This window comes from Copidosoma floridanum, unplaced genomic scaffold (assembly GCF_036245765.1).
Source record: "Copidosoma floridanum isolate Cflo_tuat_1 unplaced genomic scaffold, Cflo_Japanese_pri ptg000019l, whole genome shotgun sequence".
In the NCBI taxonomy this organism is placed as follows: Eukaryota; Metazoa; Arthropoda; class Insecta; order Hymenoptera; family Encyrtidae; genus Copidosoma; species Copidosoma floridanum.
Window position 1 is genome coordinate 13386415 of NW_028321896.1, and position 22569 is coordinate 13408983.

Consider the following 22569-nt stretch of genomic DNA (forward strand, 5'->3'; position numbering starts at 1 on the left):
GAAAATCTGAAAATTTTTCAAAACTATTTATGCCAATCTAAACAACTAATAAAAATATGAACTTGTGCACTTTTGGTCCGATACAAATGCCTACAAAATTAGACACATAATTCAATGAACAAATGGAAAAAAATTAACAACAAATATTTCTAACGCGCTACTTTTTTTTATCATAAAAAATATTTGTCGATTCGTAATAAGTTTAACAAGACGTTTTAACGAGATAAAGAAGTAAATAAAAAAATCACTTTTAATTTTTCTTAATTTTTTTATTCTGAAAACAGATGATTTGCTATACAATTAGAAATGACTTTTATCGAACACAATTCGAAAGGGCTCTTTTGTTTTTCCCCACTCGTGTTGGCGTAGCAAAATTTCCAGAAACTCAATACCCAACGCAGCATCAGCCAATCAGGTACACATGCGGTAGGTAGTGGTAAAACCAAAACCCTATATAAGACAGCGCAACAAAGTAAAAAAAATTGGCGAGAAGCTAAAGCAAGACGTCCCATCGCACGATAAGTAGGAATCTACGTTTCCCACGAAGCTCTCGAGATGTGCCACATTTCATCTCCAGCTCGCTCAGGACGCGCTGCTCATCTTTTCTTTTTTTCAACGAGTCCGTTCTCCGTAGGTATATCACCCAAAGGCCAAAAGCCACAAAATCCATCACCCTCTCTCCAAGCAAAAAAGAGAGGGAGAACAGCGGCGTTCGATTAATCGATTTCCCAACTCTTCGCCCTGCTCGCTCGTAGACCTCGTTTTCCACGACCCTCTTTTTCACTCCGCCACGACCCCCATGCACCCCATGTTGATAAAGATCCCGGGAGAGCCTTCCTCTCCACCCCTCGAGTGTTTCACGATTGACTACATGGTCGAGCTCGATACGCCGATAGGCGATGGAATGTATACACGTACATGCGTGTTTCCAGCGGTATCGTGACGTGGAGGAAAAGGGAGAAGACGGCAGGCAGGGGGTTCGTCTTGTGCCGTGTGTGCATCGTAAAGGCCGAAACTCGTTGAGCGGCCAGCTGCGCCCACCAGTGGGAAACATCAATAATTCCTCTCCGCAGCAATTCTTTTTTCTCCCTCCCCCCTTTGGCAAGGACAGTTTTATAGCGTCGCTATTTTGGAGGCCAAGGGGCAAAACGCGATATGAAAAACAACACCTTTTTTCTCTCAACGATTCCGATGAGCGTAAAACGCGAGGATGAAAGAGCACCCTCTGGCCCGTGGGTTCATTGGAAAGTGGAGAAAAGCTAATCGTCCCCCCGTTAGACGGCAACCCGGCGACTCGTATACCAGAGCTAGGGAGGGGGAGGGGGAGTCTACTCGGCTCGAAACGTCACGGCTTGGCCTACGAGATATAATCGTAGGTGGCTCTCCTCCCCATACCGCGTAACGGAGCGAAAACCCCGTGGAACCCACCACTCGGTCACACACAAGCCGGGGAGTAGGGGAGGGGGAGTACGAGCACCACGGAGTATACAAGCTCCGATCGGTTGAAAGAAAAATATATGCAAGCTCCCGTATGTATGGGGCAGGGGGTTGTAGTTGGGTTGGCTACCGGTGGCGCTGGCGTTGAGGCTCGGTCGTATCCCCCGCCAGATAGGGTGGCGGTGGAGAGCAGTGCCGAGTGTTTATCGATTCTCTGGGGCAGAGAGAGAGAGAGAGACGGTACAGTATTGTGGTGCCTAGCAGCCATGTTTTCCCCCCTCCCGCGGAAACACGGTCAGGCGCACTGTTCGCCGCTGCTGAGCCACCTTTTTCTATCTCTCTCTCTCTCTCTCTTGCACCCTCGTCGATCTGGTAACGTAAGGGGGTAAGTAAGGGGAAAAAGACGGGGAGACTCGGAGGTGCTCGCGCCGTGGATGGATTTTCCCCGAGCAACTGTAGCCTCCTCCTCCTCTCTCCACCTTCCGAACGCTGTACGTGCGAGGTTGTAGGCGCGGGGGTGTGCGCGCGCGGGAGTGCTGTCATTGTCTTTGTCGTCGCGGTGCCTAGGACCATATACATCTCAGCGGTCCCCGATGCGTGCGTGCGTCCTGCGTGCCGTCCTGTAGCCTGCGAAGACGCTCCATGTCTCCCGTGATGCGTACAACGTCCCTGTAACGCTGTATACCGTGTGTTGCCGAGAGAGAGAGAGAGAGCGACGCCAGTAGCGTCAGGACGTCGAGGGACAGAAGACTAGTGTGTTCCAGTATAGTCCCGTGGAGAGGTGCGCGAGGGCGTGTGCCGCAATGTGCCCAACGCGGATCGTCTGAGTAGTCCTTTGCTCTCGTCGGGCGAGCTTTTTCCCCCTCCCCCCGGCTGGTGGTGGTGGTGGTGGTTCGCTGTGGTGCTCCGGGACTACCCCGCGACTCCGAGCTTCCAAAGGATCGTCGGACAGTGCGTGACGTATAGTGCCCCCTAGGGTTGTCACTGAGGGGCTATAGTGTGTGCCGAAGGGCCCGAACTCGATACAACCACACGGAAGCGAACCAAGACGAGGGAAACACTATTGTGTCTTGTGCATCGTGTATACTGCCACTGCTGCGCACCAGGAGTAACTGCAGCTACGGAGATTCTGCAGCTGCGTAGATAGCGCGTACCCACGTTATCGCGTACGTTATTCATTAATCGTGAGTAGCCTCCACCAGATTATGTACTATTACTTTGCGCGAGTGATTACGATTAACTAGGTGTGTGTGTGTGGTGCTTTGGCTTCGTGGGGGAAAAGAGGTTTCGAGAGGAGCGCGGAGCAAGGCAAGTAGAAAGAGCCGTGTACGGTCAGACACGCGACTCGTCGCCCCACAATGGACGCCAAAAATTAGTCGACCTTTTTTTTTTTTGTTTAATTTTTTTCTTTTTCTTTTTTTTTCCGTTCATCCCCGCGAAAACATCGCGTGCGGTGCCAGGAGAGTTCGTCGTGGTGTGCGCGCGCGCGCAAGTATGTCCACGAGAGAGCAGCCACGGCTTCGCGGCGAAGGCGCGTGACCTCGAAAACGCGCGAGGTGGCCGAGCCAGCGCTTTTTTCTTCCCCTCTATTTCCTCCTCCAATAAGGCAGCCTCATCCCCTTTCGTAGGCGCTCGATCGATTCCATCGAGGATTCGGTTACGCCGACACAGTCCGAGGAGGTAGTGGAAATTTTAACACTCCCCTCGAGTACGGCCCGCGCCCTCTTCTCTTCGGATCGATCGCGATTTTCGGTGCAGAGCCCGTGCGCGTGTTTTTTTCATTCCACCTTCGGCTCGCGCATACGCGGAAGCTTGCCGCACGCGAGTCATTAGTCTTGGCACAACGTGTGATATGCCCATCCGCGTATATGACATTATACACAGTCAAGGAAATCTTGGGGGAAAGGGTGAGCCTTGCAAGCTCTCCACCGGGAGTGTGCAGGTTCTTACTTCGCGAGGTCAAGTGTGTTTCCACTTTTGGACGCAAGACGACCCTAATTGAGTTTCATCCCTTTTTTTTTTTTTTTTTTTTATAAATATGTGACCATCTCCCGGTTGTACGTTGTCCGGAGCAGTTCCGTCGGAGTACGCGCGCGACCTCGTGTCTCGTGTGTCTCCTCGGTGACGTTGGAAAATCGATGTGCGTCGTCGGGAGAATCGTCACGAGTAGGTAAATAGAAAATTGCGGACGCGAGCTGCGCGCGTTCAATGGTATACACACGTAAGCGTACACGGCTTTGATGCTCCTTCCCCCCCCCTCCCTCGGCGTGTATATACACTTACGGAGAGTTGGTTTTTATTTGGTGCGTTTGGTGTGTACCTCGTTACGGCAGATAAGATCGACAATAGCGTGTGTGTGTGTATATTGTAACGCGAGGCGTCGTCGGCGCGTGATGGTCTCTGCACTTATTGGGGGGCGTTGTCCTTGACTTTAATACGTAATCGATAACTAATCGGCGCTACGAGGAAAAGTTGATCAATAGCGTCCACCCACGGTTTGTGTGTTGGCGTGAGTGTTTTGCGGGGGGACATCCGTCGCTCTGGTGGTGGTTGAGACTTGAGTTGTTGGGTGCTTTGTTGCGTTTTTTAAGTGCAAAAAAAAAAAAAAGAAAATTCAATGAGTTACTGTTCGTTGCTCGGAAAAATCAAAAGAGTTATCGGGAGAAGAATGATTTGTTGCGTTTCGTTGGGTTATATTTTTTTTACTGTTTTCGCTAAATGTGTATTTTGATGGGGATATTCCGGTTACCCAATATTTATACTACGATTCGAAATTAGTTTCTGAGGTGATAATTTAGAGTGTGTCGTTGAAAATACGTGCGCTAGTTTTGAGATTTTAACAATTTCATTTCTAATGAGAAAATAATGAAACGTTTTACTTTATTTTACCGTCGATAAAGAAAATAATTTTAACGAAATGAAAATGCATGGTAACTCCCGGCAACACTAACAGAACAAAAAGTCTTTCCGTGTAGCCAAGCGCGCGTGAAGTTCAAATTAAAGTGTCGACTGATAAATTAACTGAGCAAAAGGAGAAAATAGTGTCTGCTCGCTCGCGTATTGCGTTGCTCTTGTGTTACTTGAGAGACTTAGAGTTTCCGGTATGATGTTACTAATTTAAAAATACATACTTTCTACCTCACAAGTCGCATCAGCTGACTGAAATGTACAAAAATTATTTTTTCTTAACAATGGGATGATGAAGTGTAAGCGTAAACAAAAGTGTAAGAAAAAAATCATTTAACTTTATCACGTTATATTTTTTCATATGTTTTTAAAGAGAATTAAACTTGAGGAATTTAAATTACTTGAAAATATGTGCTGTTTTGAAAATATCGAGCACAGTCGGTTGGGTAATTGTTTTTTCTACCACCACTGCTACTGATATTTCGTATAAAAAAGATAAAATCCAATCTAGTAAACTGTAGAACAGCATTTTCGCAGCCAAATATTGGCCAATCTTCATGAAACTATGAGGAATTACTCGTCTAATATGATACTTTGGCACTGTCTTATTGAAGCACTTTGAAAATACTATGTATATGCTTTCCGAGACGTCACTGTTGATGATTATAGCTTTATATTTCCGATATTTCTTGTGTTATGGCCAATTGCACTGTATGATGCAAAATAGCCATGTCTGAGCTTGAAAGCTATGATAAACATAAAAAAAAAGTTTATGCATGATTTAACCATCCAGCTTATTTCTATCGATTCGCGTGACTCTCTATTCAACAGACCATACATATGTATGTATTCTTTCTCAACGGTATCCTCAATTATTTCACGTAATCCTCGTACATATATATTTTTTTTTTTTTTTTTTCATCTCCTGTTCAACAATTTTTCCAGATTACCAAATTCCCAGCTCAACTCCTGTAGGTAACTCGCAATGTCGTTCCCCAGCATCGCTTTCGCTGCATTATTAATCCGCCCCTCTTCACGGCGCATAAATATCCAATGAGACTGCAACAGAATCGAGCAGAGACCGTCTCTCGCGTTGCGTATACGCGCGAAAGTTGACCGTTAATATCACGGCGTGATGTGTACGTTATCCACTCAATTCGATCGATTTTCAATTTTTCGGTACATGGAACTTTGTGCACCACGACTGGAGATCGAATCGTTGTATAAGTCAGTTTGAAAATCTCTTGTCCGTACGAGAGATTATCAAAGTGGTGCACGTATTGCATTATTTTTCATTATTTTCTTAAACAAGTTAGACAAGTTGTGTGTGTTTTGCGGTTGTAAGCTACAACATGTATATGTATGCCCAGCTATAAAAAGCTCGATTGACAGGCAACGTGTAAACAAACTCCCTTTCGACTCTTGTCGTACGTACACCCACAAAGTTTTAAGGATAAGTGCAATCGAAAGAGGGAAACTGCGCAATAAGTAATCGAGCGCTCAAACTCGCGTATGGCAGCGTATGCATCATGGGATGAAAAGCTCCGAGGGGCCACTGGAGCCCCGCTCAATTTTTATCCCTCCAAGTTTCCATGTCGGGGGGTGGGAGAGAGACAAAACGTGTCTAGTCTTGGAGGCACGATCCGAGAAGGGCGCCGTTAACCATGTTAAAACAACCTTCCTGCGAAGGTAAGGCAAAAAACCTCTCGTACTCGCAGTTAAATTCAATCTCAAGAAAATGAGTACGCAGGTCTGAAATGAAAAATGGGGATGAAAAAAGTCCACCCGTGCGCGGGACTCCGTGGAAATCGATGACTCGGCCCGTGTAGCTCCGCGTGTGTCCCGACTCGCGTTGCACGCGCGATCATTAATAACTCCTACCTTCCGAGATTCATGCGAGAGTAGCTTGCGGGGTCACGAGATGATCCGTATACGAACAGCAGGGGAGATATACCGCAGGGTGCGTTCAAGGACAGACCGGGGGAGTGGTGCTGGAGACTCGCAGTACCCGACACTCGATGTAGCTTGAGCGAGAAAACGGGTATTTCTTTGTGCACATACGCTTGCCGTTTCGAGATTGATGACTTTGCGTGGACGAAATTGACCTCAGAATTGAATTGTGGCTTGATCACCGAGCTGCGCGCTCGTGTCTTACCGTAATCGACTTGTACTACTTGCACGATAGTTTCTTTGATTTCGCGACCACCGCGATGACGCGAGGATATTCAAAACATTTGTACGTGTGATTTAAAATTCCAAAGCCTCTCCCATCGATCCTCGTCTGAAATCAATTACATTGAACGTATTGAAGCTTGAGCTCCGTTGTTTCCACAATATATTTCAAAAAAAAGGAGGAAAAAAAAAAAAGTAGAAACTGATTAAGTATAAACAATTTTCAGACTCTTTGTCGAAACTTGGAGGGAAAGTATAGACTTTGCGCGATTGACGTACAACTTTTTGATACAATAGCAAACGCAGAACAGAAATTTTTAACTCCCGAGAAAAAAAGTCACATCTCTGTGCGTAAAAAAGTACGGAATAAAAAAAAAGTCCCAAAGGTTCATGCTCCGTTCAAGTCGTGGATTACCAGACGCGGTACATCCATCGAATGGGGCTGCGTTGCGTAGAAATAACGGAAAAAAAAGAGTTTCACACAAACCGAGTCCAGGATTGTGGGTAGGGGCCCAGGAGAGGAGGGTAGACACGCGGATGTACGTTCCGGAAAAGTTAGAGAGACGCCCACGCGAGAATCGGGGATTAAATCCCTCTCGCCACACGCAGTAGCGTCGGCGCTCCTCTCCCATTCGTCACGCGTGTGCGCGTGTCCGGCCACTTACGGACTTTTTCTACTGAATGGAGCTCCGCCGCCCAGGGGAGTATATGCATGGCTTTCTCCTCGTGGATTATCAATGAAGCGCCACGGTTACGTTATTATTGTTATTATCGTAGTTTTTCTCCTTTGACGAGTTGGCCCGAACTATGCTGTTGGGAGAGCAAACCGACGAGGTTAGGACAAAGTCCAAGGGAAAGCTAAACTAAGGGCCAAACTGGCTGTTGTTACGCGAAAGAAGGGATAGGCCTAGCCAATCAAAGACTCTGGGGGATGGAGGGGGGGTTGAGAGTAAGATTCTGTCCTCCTTTCGGATACAGCTACACTGCGGTGACTCTCTTACTTATCCCCCTCATTATCGATTTCTCTTTTCTTCTTCTTCTGGCTCCACTTTTTTTCTTCTTCTGGTGCAGGATATCGCGATGACTGGCCGAGATGAGCTACTTAGTTATATATACGCTGTTAGCTATCGAGATGCTGCTCAATTATGACATTAGAGCATGGAGGAAGGGGGGATACACGTGACAAATAAGTCTTTTGCCTTAAAAGTAAACCTGTTTTTTTCCTTTCTTTAAAAATGATAAAGCTGCTGCGTTGCGTTACACCGGCTCCGAAAAGTATGTTTTTTAATCAGCTTACTTTGTTCAGGATGCGTTTGATGAAGTTGATCGAAATCCGTCATGTTGGAGCTTTTTTTTCCGAAATCCCAAAAGGAAGCAAAACTCGGGAGAAAATTTTGTCACACGAAACTCTTTTGCATGGCCAGCGCGTCTGCCGTGGGGACCCAGGAAACTTTGCGGATTAAAACTCCACTCCGGCCATATATATATATATGCACGTAGTGAAATATGGTACCCACACTTTGGGTGAACTTGGAGGCGAGCGCGTGTCTCACATTTTGGTACTTATAAGGCCGTAATTGCCAGTTCTATCTTGGAGGGGTATGAGTCGAAGTGCCATATAGAGTGATACCATGCTATGGGTATCAATTAAAAAGGATAAATTTTACAAAAATACTCTCGACCGAGGATCGAGGGCGAAAAAACCCCATAGCTGGGTGTATGGATCGAAAAACGAAGCTACAGAGGAAAAAAGGAAAAGTGTACGTTCCAACGCAGGCGCGGATCTCGTAGACATCAGACTCCGCGTAAGAGCAGGGCTCCTCCAGCCGTTCCGATCCTCCTTCATGCGTACATGGCATTAATGCGCTCCGCACGCACACGCAGCTCTTTTATTTTATTTTTCCCTTCTCGAACGTCTTGACGTCAGAGCACTCGTTTCCTATACCCCGTACTATTTGTAGATGCAGGACAACGGAGCCTTTTTTTTTTTTATAAATCACGCGCACGAGATACCGCAGGTTCAACATTAATATCGGGGGCTAGCTCGTGTCACTTTGACGAGCAGTTATCGTCAATGGGGCAAAGTAGAAATAAACGTAGCTTTTCCGCTGAATTACTTTCAGTCCGAATTCTCTGTACCCTCTACGAATCAGCTTGCGTTTCGCTCGTGCAGTTGCCTTATTTTTTTGCCACTATCGAGTTATTTTCGTAATGGAAACGATACTCACACTTTAAATTGTTCAATGTAAAAAATCATCGGCAGTGTTTTCATGGATGGAAATTGAACGAATACTCGATTGTTATTTCTAGAAAAAAAAAAAAAAAAAAAAAAAATTACAGTATACAACCTAAACAGCCATCAAGAGCTTGCAGCCTCCAGTAACCCAAAGAAAGCGCCAAAGAAGTGAATTACAGGGAAGTTGGCAAACAAATTACACGCCGCGTTCGCCCTCTTCTTTGAATTACTAAACCAACCACGAGCTTTTGCCCCCAAACGGAATTTAAAGCGTACGCGTTGGCTGTAGACGCATTTATCTACCCCCACCAAGTTTTCTTTGCTCTAGTCGCATGCAAATCGCCGTCGCGACTCCTACGAAGGACAAATAAACGAGTTTTTCCCGGGAAAGTCGTCGACAAGGGCGCTATGGCTTACCGATAATGAATTCACGTGCACGCGTGATCGATCGGTCCATTGGGAAATTTTTTTGCGCGGCAGAGCGCACCTGCACCCGCCCTCGCGGTGTAATTTAAAATAATGCGAGTGACCGCGACAATTAACGCGTCAGTCGTAAGCTTATCAGGCCCATCGAACGACCAAATGCTCAGAGAGTCGCGTGCGTGGGCTCCGCGGTAATGACGTTGCACTTACACGCGAGACCTTTTTTTTCTCGCGTGGGAACGGGACTTTTACTTTTCTAGTAACGTAGGTATAAGCTACAAACTCGTTTGCAGGGCTGGGGTGGATGGTAATGCAAACAAATGTCATTTAACTACCGATAATTGCAAGAAAAAATGGCACTTAAACGAGAACCTGCTCTCCCTTTGAAAATATTTCTTCCGTCCACCAATGAAGGTACGAATGTACGTGGTTTGGACCTTATTTGGTGAGCCGCGCTCTCATCCATCATCATTAATTTAACATCGCGCCACATGGGAGCTGTCTCGTAAATTTTAATAACGTCGGTGTACAAGGGATAATAATTAAACCATCATCAAAAGTTTGGAAAAAACACGTGAACCGTGTGAGCTTCCAGCTTCATCAAAACAACGCTAAACTATGCAAAATCCCCAACCACGGGCTCCCGCGGAGAGTTACGCGAAAAATCCCTCCCTGCCCCTCCCCGAGGATTTATTAGCAGGAGGCTGGCGAGCCTCCCTTCGTGACCCACTAGCTGCACCTTATTATGCGAATCTGAGTGGTGATTTTTTTTTTTCAAACGACCATAGCATCGTGAAAAACGATACACGGAAGGGGCCAATGAAAGCTCAACGAGCCTTGCAGGTTTTACTGAATAAAAGCACTCGGTGAATAATATCTACAACTCGATAAGTTGAAACTCGTAAAAGACTTTCGGTCAATAGTCAATGTGATAATGTGCAAGGTCCCCATCGCTATAATATGAATAATTCTTCGTGAGTACAGGACTCAATATTGACAATCCGATTCCAGGTGCGTAAACTAAAAGCAAACACATTTTGTCCTCATCTATTTGTGTTACGCGCCAACGGCCTATACAACAAAACTGGTACTCCTTTTTCGGTCTGTCTGTCGCGTGCAAACGGAGTACCAAAACTTTCCGTCCCTCTTGGCCTGTTTTACTGAACTCCACACCCCTTGTGCCCGAAAGAAAAGAAAATGGAAAAAAAAAGATCGTCGAGCGCATTACGCCGCTTCCATACCCCGACTTCTCTGCAAACTCTCGCGCCCCTGTTTACCTTTCCTGCCTCTTTCGTACCCATACATATATATATATGTATAATATACACTGCAGCTCTTGCCTACTTTTCCAGTCTCTCTCGTTCGGCGTCCCCATGCTGCTCCCAACGGTATTCATCGCTCTCTTGCACTCCCCGTTAAATCTAGTCCATCCTCTCGCGTGCATATGTGCAAAGTACAAACGTGAATCCATCGTTGTTACGTATCCCCTCGAGCCAAGCTCTCGAATCTCAACGAACAGCGAAAATCATCTAAATCGGAGTATATATGATGTGCCTCGCTCTCTTCGCTTATGTTCCGTCGTTTCGACTATAGCCGCTGGGTCGTGTGTTTTTGAGACGAAGTGTACCTACGTGAGAAAGAGGATCGAGTCAAACTCGATTTTTCGGTACATCGTTTGCCCCAATGGAGCTTCCGGAGTCACGCGATTGATTTACAACTGCCACGTGTGACCAGAGACTCGTGAGAGACTCCTTGAGAGTTTTCTTTTAAAAACGCGAATACAAATCTCTCAGCTCAGGATCTTCGTATTGTTCTTTGGATGTATGATTGCCACTAGTAAACAATTTTCTTTCTCAAACACGACAATCGGCAATTACAATGATTCCTGCTGTATACCTAACAACACAAGATCTCTCGTTTCGATCGCGAAATGAAAAATGGCACTCGAGTCGTTCTACTTCCAAGTAATCGGGTAAACAAGCGCAGAAGAAAAAAAAATTCATCTCCCCACGGGTAAAGTGCACACGTCAAAAAAAAAAAAAAAAAAAAATCACGTACACATACCGCACGAGCATCTCCTCGTCCTTGTTCCAAACACATGCACACCGCACAAAAGACAGAGGGACATTTATCATCATAGAAATACGAAGAATCGAGCAAAGATCAACAACGCGTCAGCCGCTAAGTGTATACCCAATGGCACTCGACGATTTCATTGCGCGTGTGTGCCATTGAAAAGTAAAAGGTGTCTCGCCTACGCTTCCCTTTTTTCCCTCCCGATCCCCTCTTACTTACAGCCCAGCTTATACACCCTCCGCGGCCAACTCGACCGTGCACAAGTGCGTCGCATCTCTCTCATCCCGAGCGAGCACGTGCCCGTGTATCCTTTGACCTTTCCAACCTTGAGGCAAAGTGCCCAGACCATCAGCAGTCCCGATCGTTTGCTCTACTGCTCCGAGGAGAAAAATATTTCCCCCCCCACCACCCCTTTTTTTTTCTTCCTCGTCACAAAGTAGTTCTGTCTCGGTAACACGCGCCATTTAGAAGAAAAATGATAATAATAATAATAATAATAATAATAATAATAAATAAACATTTCCGTGTGCGTGTTAATGAATGAAAACAATGAAATAAATGAGGATATGCATTTTTACGCCCAGTTTTAGGGGTTCGAAATCGCATAGTCGGGAAAAATCATGAAAAATTCAGCATCCATTGGTTATTTAGTAAGGGTTTAGCAAACAAGGGCGTGGGGTGTAAAATGAAAAACGCTCGAGTAACCCGCAACTTGGAAATATTGATTGAAATGTGTATATAGAGACACAGTGGTCTCGGGGGCGTATTTTGATCGACGCACGCATTCCAATGAGCGACGCTCAATCGACTACTCTATGGGCATCCGATGCCGATTGAATATTTCATCAGCACTCGTGTGATGCTTTTTTTCTCGTGTCACTCTATTTTTCAAAACATCACGTTTCTCACTTTATTTTATTATTTTTCTTTTTTTGTTTCAATCGATAATTCTTATGAACTATAGTTACATCTTTTATTCTTTTTCTTTTATTCCAAAAATGCAACATAGACATGCCGTAGCTGCCGCTCTCGACTTTCCAAGCAATATTGGTATACGCAACAAAATGAGTCGTAAAAGGGCTCAAGAAATCGCGAAGAGTAGAAAATCTTCCGCACTTTGATCCGCTCAGTCCTTTCAAAAAAAGTCCCCCTTGGCGTATATATATACAGCTTACCGGATAACGCCACGCGTGTACACAACTCGCAAGAAAATGACACGGTGTACAGGTGACACGCGATACACAGCGCTCTTAGACATTGCGAGAGTCTTGGCGATCCTTGCGAGCTACAGCGTATCGATTTTCCAGCTCCTGCTGTCGATATCTCGTAGCTGCAGACGCTGTTTTGAAAGGAGACCGAGGCGAGAGGGGGACAAAATTGTCCATAATCGAGAATAGTAGGGTTTGGGAGGGTGTTCGTGGATTGCGTAACTCAAGAGCTGGTGCGAGATTAAATCGAACGGGGAGAAACTGGATACTCGTCGCGTCGCTCAATCGACAGGTATTGTTCTTTTCGGCATCATTGTCATGCACCCTCGTTCACTTAGATCGAGTTACTTTATTGTCATTAATATCTGCAAAAGAAATTACAGAGTTTGTGGTCGATGGACCGTAGTAGCTTATTTGGTGGTAAGTAACGATCGTACACCTATTGTATGGTACAACAATAATCGGTACGAAGCCAATTCAATTAAAAATTTGAAGAAAAATGGGAAACTTTAACCGAGGAGGCCGTGCCAAGATAAGAGAAAAGGTGGGTGCCGAGTGCAAGTGCGAGATAAGAAGGGAGAGATAAAAGAAAGGACATTGTGCCCCCTTGGTGATGGGAACTTTCGGTTTGAACGCCGCGTTCTTCGCCTCTTTTATTTTTATCGCCAACCGTCACCAGACATACGGTACGGTCTTCCTCCTTCCTTTCACTAAAATTTTTTTTTTATTTTTTATTTTTATTCCATCGTCGCGTTGCGTGATCCTCTACTCCCGACTCCCTGTGTGGTATGGTAGTAATGTAAGTGTGACAATTCCGTGAATTTTCATTTATCTAAGTATAGTAAAGAAGCGGCCTGAACGTGCGGTTGCATCGACAGGTATACACTTGTCGATGAAATATTTCAGTAGAACAGGGTCGTAGTTGGTAAGACGTACCTAAGTGTAAGCGCCAACTGTACTCGATTAGGAAATGTGAATAATTTTGCAGTTTTTATGTTTTCAAAATAGCTAACTGATGGCTTGAAGATAAAAACGATCTACGATGTAGCTAAAATCCGTTCGTTCGAAAGAGCACAAGAAATAAAATGTATCTCTATCTCTGCTTGAAATCGATACCAGACTATACAGCTGATCTGCGCCCAACTTACACCTTAAACAGTCGAATGGCCAAACTAATGTATATACCTCGTCGTTATACTCTTCCCGTTACCGCGGATCTTCCATTATTTTTTAGCTTTGCCCCCACCCCCCACCCTCCCCTACATACGCTGCGAGAAAAAATTTCTGTCTCCCGGTTCACGTGCTCCCATTTTTTTTTGCCATCAAGCAAAGTTGCAGCAGGCGATTTATGCCCATTCATCTGCATGCGGCGCTTCAATACCTTCGAGCCCACGTAGAAAGTGTTATCACCACGCACGTGGTAAAAATAGAGAGCGCCAGATTACACGCGCATTCGCAACGAGAGGGAGGGGGGGTTGCACGCTACATTATACTCGCGCTTTAATATTTTTGTGCGTAGCTTATCGGGAGCGTGGCTTTTTTTCAAACCATTCGCTCGTCTGACTATCGAGAAAATCCAACGTTTTCCACCTACTCTTTGATTTAAATGAAAAATTATTGAACAGGTATACATTTATTTATCCAAGTACCATTTAATGTCTAGTATTTTTCATTACTCAAAATTTCATGCACAAACTAAACACGAAGCACCCAATGTAGCCACAAGAAGAAAGAAAAAAAAAAAAAAAAAAATCAGCATCTCTCCCAGTTAAATACATAACGTTTGAAATACCTCGGGAAGAAATTCGGCCTCTCCATTCACACGCTGTCCCAAAAAGGGGAGTAAAAATAATGCCAGCTGTCGAGAATCGAGGGGCCGCCCGAAACTGACGAAATAAAAGAAACACACAAAATTGCCGACACGCAGCCGTGTATTTTCTTACGTCATGCCCCTGCTCGTTCATTCATAGCTACGTCATCTTCAGAGACCGGTTGGAGCTGGCGGGGTCTCCCGGAGGAGCTGGTACGTCGTTGGCGCTTCGCGCGCAGTTTAGCGCCGACTGCCACTAAATTTGGCCGCTTCTTTTTTTTTTTCCTTCCTATGCGAGCATGTAGTCGAGTGTACGCGTTGTTGTTCTCACGGCCGTGCTCGAGCGATGTTTTCCTTGCGGGTGTTTTTGTTTTCGAAGCGACGCGCCAGTGGACGGATCGTGTTTGTTCGACGAGTTTGGATGGACTGACATCTAGTCGAGGTGCCGGTGCTTTAAATCTGCCGTCTACTTGGCTCCAAAGTGTAGGCATCACTTGTCTTGTTGTTCTTGTGGTTTTTGGGACGCACCCGCGTCATGCGTGCAGTTTTCGCGTCGGAGGGATCTCTTTCCAAAGTGCCATGTTGATCGGTTGTCCGCAGAGAGACGCGACAATAGTACAAGAGCGTACCAAACCTGCTTCTATATAGTTTCCAGCCCGTCCTTTTTTTCTTTGGACGCTTGAATTTTTAATTTAGACGTGTGGATGTTCACCGAAAAAAAATGGCTTAGAATTTCAAATGGCAGGTACTTCTACGCTCATGTGTACAACCGTCGAGTCGCAAAGTTGTTCCGCGCAGGTTGAGAAACCGGCTTCGTTTGTATGTTTTTCGCTGCACACTCGAACTTTTCAGCTGTACACGCGTAGCGCAGTTTTTGCTGCAACTTGGCCATTTAGGAATGGGGGGGGGGGAGTATTACTCGCGCTAACGCGTAATGAAGAATTCAAGGCGAGTAGAATAATTGCTCGAAGCTCGCCATGAGAGATTTTTCCCCATTTATTGCGGAATCTATATACGTGTAGTAGATGCGCTTATTCGGAGTGTTTGTGTGTGTGTGTGTTCTTTTGTGTAAAGCGAGAAGATAAAAATGTCACAATGATGCGTATGATTGATCCGACTAGTTTGTTTGTTTTCATTTTTTTTTTACTCGCGTTGTTCTAAATAATTGTCAAATAAAAATGTAAAATTTGTTATTGCAGAAAATGCCTTCGTTGGTGAAGAGACAGGCGCCGATGCCTGCGGCTCCCGGCCAGGAAGCGCAGCTCCCAACGCAGCCGGTTACCACGACTATCACGTCGAATCTCACGACGCCAAAGTCGCTCACAAATGTCGAAGAGACGGGGGGCTTCGGTAAGTCTCAAAAAAAATATTTCGAGCTTTTTATCGAGACCTTCAAGTGCACAGTCACTCGATCAAAGCCCAGCTTTATTTGTTGCTTGTCGAATAATATTGCTACTTGAAAATTATCAATTCTAGATCAATTCATAATAATAACTTTTTTTCATAAATAATCATGACAAATTAATTTTTCACCAAATGTAAATACATTACAAGATTTAAACGTTTATTTATCCATTATTTGTACAAAACTTGTACTGGTCTCACGTGACAAGTCCTGCATGCCGTTTAACCGACACGTTCGAACAATAACTAATTACCTTGTTTGCACAGTCACGACAACGGAAACGGAAAGCGTCGTGACGACCACCGTAAAGTCCTTGGAGGAGAAGATCGAGAAAGTCGTCGACAAGTTTTCCGACGAGGCGGGCCTACCCACGTGGGCCGTCATCACTCTTTTCATAGGTAATCCATTCCTATTGTTCTGTTTTTTTTTTTGCTCTCTCTCAAACATTAGGTCATCGTCGTCGTCGCCGTTAAAATTTTATACTTAAATTAACTGCGGCATATACTGTAAGATTATGTCGCTTTGTTATTGCTTTAAAAATAACCTTGTACAAAAGTAATGCGGAATTAATTTTTTATTCCTGAGCACATGGGTACGTATACGATGCATGAATACTATAAAATCCTCTCAGATGAAACAGCATTTAGTTAAATCACTGATAAAGCTTGCGCAGTTTTTTTCACTAGGTATAAAATTTACAAATCCATTCAACGTTAATGCGTTTTTTTCTTTTCTCTAAAAATAAAAATTTACTTTTGATTTGATGGCAATCTTTTTTTTAAACTCATTTTTTGATACTTGAAATAAGTAAGTGCAAACAATTAGCTTCGCTATAGAGGAATGACCAAATACATGCTACCCGTTAAACATTCGATGAAAAAAAAAAAAAAAAGAAAAAAGAAAAAAAAGATGCTCTACGCTTGTCTACATTCCATTCGGGCATTACTTCGACATTATCAACGAAAACCTGTCCGCCGTACCATAACTCGCTATAAATTAATGACACGGACAAGAAGAAGAAAAAAAACAGCTACAGCGATAAAAGTTCGTAATTGCCCGTATGTATAGGCAGGGGCATTCGCTAGTCTTGGTTACAATATTATCGCGACCCACGCGTTATACAAGCACGTTTATTTGCACTCCCAGTTGGTAGTACCCACCGGTGATTGTCGGTGCACATCAGCCGAGAAGGTACATATGTAGGTAGAATCAATCGCTTATCAATTTATTTATTGGGAGAAGCGCTGTTATTAACGACGACGGCGAAAGCGGTGCGATCTAATGAAATATAAAGTGTCCCAAAGTGTCCCAGCGAGTGCTAAAACCCCATAAATTGCCCGAGCAGTAGGTTTACTCATACTCGGACTGATCGGCTTCTGCATAAGGAGATGCTTCAAGAAGCGACGCGCAAAGGACGGGAAAAAGGGCAAGGGCGGGGTCGACCTCAAGTCGGTGCAACTGTTGGGCAGTACGTACAAGGACAAGGTGAGTCGTCGCTTTCGTTTGTACTTTTTTGGCTCCTCAACGCTTTCATAGTCAAAAAGTAGGCGCAATTTTGGTGGTAAACGAAAACGGGGTGTTCTCTTGCACGTGCACAGGTGCAGCCGGACATGGAGGAGCTGACCGAGAACGCCGAGGAGCCGGACGAGGCCGAGAGCAAGCAGAGCGAAGTCAAGCTAGGCAGGCTTCAATTCAAGGTGGGTCTCTCTCGCCACCACTGCAACTCTTTTGTTCCACCCCTCCGACCCCTCTCATATCCCCTTTGAAACACAGTCAACTGGAGAACTTTGTTTGTGTGGCAATTTCATCAATATTTTTACACGAGGTCCACACTGATTCGAGTCGTTACAACTGGCAACGCAGTATACTAACAAGTTTTCTTTATTACTTTCACCACATTTTTTTTCATCCTCCATCCAAAATTTTACCTTTTTGGCCGATTATTCTTTTTAGTCAAGCACGTAAAAAAGACATTTTTTTTTTTTTTTTTAACGATCTCCGGTTGATTAGTGTTTTGTCTCAAAAGTAGGCGTCGATTAATCCGGGAAGAATTTCTCGATTCATTCATGAATACGTGATCGCCGAAAAGGATATAAATAACGACGCGTATCTGGTGGGAGGGAAAACAAAAAAAACACATTATCTCACCAACCGGACAATCAGCATCGCGTAAAACGCGCGAGAAGGTCTCCATTGTCTCGGAGACACAGGCGTTAACGCTCGTGATTCTCGAGCTCGCGAAAGGAAGAAAGAGATAAAAAAAAATGAAATTCTGACGTCGTGCGGCCCGCGGAGTCTCTAGTAAATTTTTATTGATCGCCGGGGCTGTGCGCTCGCTCCTCCGTCTTTCACGGACGGTCTCGCCGTCTCTCTCGTACCAGCACACCGGTACGTGTACGTTCGACCGAAATCTAGTGTGCGGAAGAGCTGCGAGTGGAAAAAGGGAAGGAAGACAACGGCGAATCGGGATGAAACGAGAAAGAGGGAGTGACCGAATCGGTGGGGTGGATGAGAATTTGAAAGAAATAAAAAATAGGAAATACGCGAATACTCACGGGAAAAAAGATTAATAGAAATAAAATAACGGCAAAGAGGCAGCGATTGAAAACATTTCTCTGGCCTTTCGCAAAAGAGCCCCTCGACCCGAATTAAAAGTAGGATCTTAAAATAAAAATCTCCGAAACTGTGGTGATAATTTAACTCTTCAACAGTAGGTGTTGACTTTTTAAGAAGATCTTTACTTAAAAGTACCGATTGAATTAAAATCAGTGACGTTATACTGTGAAATTCCACGCCGGTTGGAATAAAATAACATACCCCGTATCAACTTTCCATGAAAGTTGGTATGAAAATGTGTGTGGAACCACGATGACGCGTTGTCCTTTTCCAGACGAGTGAGCTACACTCCCCCAACTTCCAACCCCAAGCCCTTACGCGCAAACACCGATACCATTCGGAACGTCTAAAAATAACTCGTTTCACCTATATGTACGAAGCAACGAAACGGCCGTTTACTTCTGCTTGTTTGCACGTAAAAGTATTTCCACGCAAAGGCTCCTCGAGCTTTCGAGGACACGGCAGTAGGTCCAGTCCGAAAATAAACCCCTCCCCACTAGCCACGTACAAAGTGTAACATACCGATCGAGTGTTGACCGATGGATTGTTTTGCCCATGGCAGCTGGAGTACGACTTCAACGCGAACAGCTTGGCCGTTACGGTGATAAAGGCCGAGGAGCTCCCGGCCCTCGACATGGGCGGCACCTCCGATCCTTACGTCAAGTGCTACCTCCTGCCCGACAAGAAGAAGAAGTTTGAGACGAAGGTCCACCGGAAGACGCTCAATCCCGAGTTCAATGAGACTTTCACGTTCAAGGTACGCATATTCTCGTGTCCTAGAGGCATGTATACATATATACTTATGATATCCCTATAGTGTAACATGTACGCATTGTATCTTAACCGGATGCTGAGCTTATCGGATATCTCAATTAAATGGGAGGTGGCGATCAAGGACACACGTTTGCCGCCACTTCTCGTATCATGTTTTCCTTACTCTCAAGTTCGCTATTGCGGATATTGAATGACTTTTGATCAACTGAAAAAACGATGAGGCATTTTTTATCCTCAAGTTTCAGTTAAAGTATAAAATTGTAATAAAACTGAATCACCATTATGATGCACTCGATTGACTATATTTACTGCCATTATACTCCACTGCATTCCTCCAAGAGGAAGTTTATGATGGAATGTGTTATATTGAAGTCTACCGACCGAACCAATGATTGTACGAACCAACCGCAGCTTTTTTTCGGTTAATCCCCATACTTGGCGTAAACGCGAAACGAAACGGAAATGAAACGCAAATAAAAAAAAAAAAAAAAAACCCCGATGAGCCTAAACAAACTACTCGTGAGCGAGGAGTGAAAGCTAATCCGATGTTGTGTTAAACGCAGAGTCTGCCGTACGCCGACGCGATGAACAAGACGCTGGTGTTTGCCATCTTCGACTTTGACAGATTCTCAAAGCACGACCAGATCGGCGAGGTCAAGGTGCCACTTTGCATGGTCGACCTCGCCCAGACGATCGAGGAATGGCGGGACCTCGTCAGCGTCGAGGGCGAAGGCACAGGGGTGAGTATACCTCCTTTTCCTCTCTCTCTCTCTCTCTCTCTCTCTCTCTATTGTTATTTTTCACGTTGATCTTCGCGCGCACATGCACGTCTCTCCGTATGTTTATCCGATTTTTAACGCTTCGGCGCGGTAGTAAAACTTTTTTTATCCCTCCATACGCGGTTGACGGGGCATCAGCTGCGAAAACAGTATACTTGTCGTTTGGACTGCGAGCTAAAGAAAAAAAAAAAAAAAAAAAAAAAAAAAACAGCCGAGGTTTCCCTGAAACTGAATAGTCGCGTTTGCAGAAACTAGCTGTTTTTCTCGGGGTGTGGGATGATAAAAACCCGCGATGCTCGCGGCTGGTTTTAAAAACAATCCGATCGTCGAATGAAAGATAAAAGTGAGGATTTCATTGTTGGAACGCGTTGCAGGACAACAAGTTGGGTGACATCTGCTTCTCCCTGCGTTACGTGCCGACCGCGGGTAAACTGACTGTCGTGATCCTGGAGGCGAAGAATCTCAAGAAGATGGACGTGGGTGGCCTCTCCGATCCTTACGTCAAGATCGCGATACTGCAGAACGGCAAGCGGCTCAAGAAGAAGAAGACGTCCATCAAAAAGTGCACCCTCAATCCGTACTACAACGAATCATTCACCTTTGAAGTACCCTTTGAACAGATTCAGGTGAGCTTTCACATTCGCACGAAAGATTATTTATGTTTTTTTTTTTTATGATAAGTCAGCACACGTTTTGACGATTACTTTCAACGGATTGCCTTGATCTTCTTTGTTTGAGATGTGTATGGAATGCGTTTTTATCATTGATTCTGGCAAGGGTTCAGGAAAGTACGCATTGAATCCGTACACATTTTTTACGCATCGTGCGGTAGTGCAAAATGTTTTTTGAGTAATCAAAGAGGGAGTAAAAAAAAAAAAAAAAAAAAATGTTAATGATTTCCAAACAGAAAGTGAACTTGTCGGTGACTGTGGTGGATTACGATCGTATCGGTACGTCCGAGCCGATCGGCAAGGTCATTCTCGGCTACAACGCGAGCGGCACGGAACTGAGACACTGGTCGGACATGTTGGCATCGCCGAGGCGTCCGATCGCCCAGTGGCATACGCTCAAAGATCCCGAGGATGGCGACAAGAAGGACTAAGGAGACAACAAATCGTTTTAATGGTAATTCATTTATTTTTGGTATCAATTGATACGACTGGGACTCAGGAATGCGCTGTATTTTCACCAGAACAAAAAAAGTGTTAACATTACACAACACGTGATTGGATGGGCTAAAAAAAATTCTAATCCTCACATGAGTGTGGTTCATGCTACTATTGCGTAATCAAGCTGCAAGTGATTTTACACAAGTGTCCTAATCAACGGCTTTCAATTTAACAAAATTTTGCAGCTACTGACTTATTTAAGCAAAAATTTTCGCTCTGGTGAATAATACATCTCAGTGGTGCTTGATTTCGTTTCTTTTTTTTTAATCCTTATGTACTTATTGTAAAGCACAAATAAATGTTTGCAGGGAGAAAAATCTTGATGAAGGATTACGAAAAGTACGAGATGATAATATGAAACACACGATAGGCACATGAAACGATCACGTATGTATTAATCGATGAAACGTGAATAATGAAACAGACGAGCAAACAACAGTAAGAAAACCAAAAGTACCAGCAAAGAAATAACTAGCGTTAACGATATGTTCTCATGGAGTGTAGTGTCTTGTATATATACACACAACTATATCAGCTATACTTCTCTCTGTAGACGTAACGGTTATAATATGATTATTTAAGAAGAAACAAAAAACAAAAACAATTAAAACAACTAAGAAATCGCGGCGCGTCCTCTCAACGAAGACACAAACACGCAAACGCATTACATTCCAAAAAAAAAAAAGTTTTCTTTTTATATGTAACATACGTTTTAACGATATATTTACTTTATTTTCAATCAGCGATGGAGTTTATGAAATGATTGAAATCCTTAACTATAAAATTCCGCTTTGGTCTGTTAGAAACGAAGTTTTCCCCAGTATTAATTTATTTTGTGAAAAATAAAATTTACAAAAAATTAGATTCGTTGCATGTGCACGTACATTTGAAAAAAGACCCTTCATGGATCTGTTAGATGACTACGTAACTTTCTACTATCGCCTCTTTTACTTTTCTTTAGAAAAAAAAAGTCGAGAGACACGCGGGAATGATGCTTTTGACTGCCCTGTCTTCGTTGCAACAAAAATGAACCACCTATGATTATCATCTGAGTCGATAATACGTCGAACCAAGTAATGATGAAAAAAAAGAAAAAAAAGGCGAATGACGAGAAAAAAAAAAGGAAAAAAAAAGGAAAAACGTTAGTATAAAATTTTAACGCTACACTCGCTCTGGGCGTTCGCGTCTTCAAAGCGGTTTCGTCGACAATATATACATATTATACATAAATATATATATATAATATTATACATTTGCTTCTCGAATAAGCGAAAACTCGCCGTTACGCTGTGCCGCGCGACGCACTCCCCCACATGAAGTAAAAATTATCAATAAGTAATTTGCTCGACGAGCGTGACAAATGGCACCGTTTGAGCGTCGAAAGTGGAGCAACTACCGCTCGCGCGACCCGAGAGATTCGTCGTTCGAGCAGCCGCGAATCGTCGAAAAATATTACCGGGCGTGAGAACACCCACCGGCCTATCAAGCGATAGTCGCTCAAACGGTGCTTCGGATGGATGAAAATTGAAAAAAAAGAAAGAAAAAAAAAAAAAATGG

The 22569-nt window shown here is 44.3% G+C and overlaps 1 protein-coding gene across 2 annotated transcripts; it reads left to right on the forward strand.

Moving 5' to 3' along the window:
• The first annotated feature begins 14584 nt into the window (after window positions 1-14584).
• Window positions 14585-22136, forward strand: Syt1 (synaptotagmin 1). 2 transcript variants are annotated; one of them, XM_089592759.1, is made up of 10 exons: window positions 14585-14752; window positions 15469-15619; window positions 15941-16072; window positions 17020-17159; window positions 17279-17371; window positions 18853-19047; window positions 19628-19804; window positions 20218-20469; window positions 20751-20968; window positions 21321-22136. In XM_089592759.1, the coding sequence occupies exons 2-9, from the start codon at window positions 15472-15474 to the stop codon at window positions 20943-20945; spliced, it is 1332 nt and encodes a 443-aa protein (XP_089448885.1). In that variant the 5' UTR covers window positions 14585-14752; window positions 15469-15471; the 3' UTR covers window positions 20946-20968; window positions 21321-22136. The 2 variants fall into 2 exon arrangements, with proteins under 2 accessions (XP_089448885.1, XP_014215369.2); XM_014359883.2 differs by having other exon boundaries at window positions 14586-14752; window positions 17273-17371.
• Window positions 22137-22569: the final 433 nt, after the last annotated feature.

Coding starts and splice junctions, on each gene's coding strand:
- Syt1 (XM_014359883.2), top strand. CDS start 15,472: ATGCCTTCGTTGGTGAAGAGACAGGCGCCGATGCCTGCGGCTCCCGGC. Junction 17,160..17,272: donor GCAGTACGTACAAGGACAAG/GTGAGTCGTCGC, acceptor GCACGTGCACAG/GTGCAGCCGGACATGGAGGA. Junction 19,805..20,217: donor TCGAGGGCGAAGGCACAGGG/GTGAGTATACCT, acceptor AACGCGTTGCAG/GACAACAAGTTGGGTGACAT.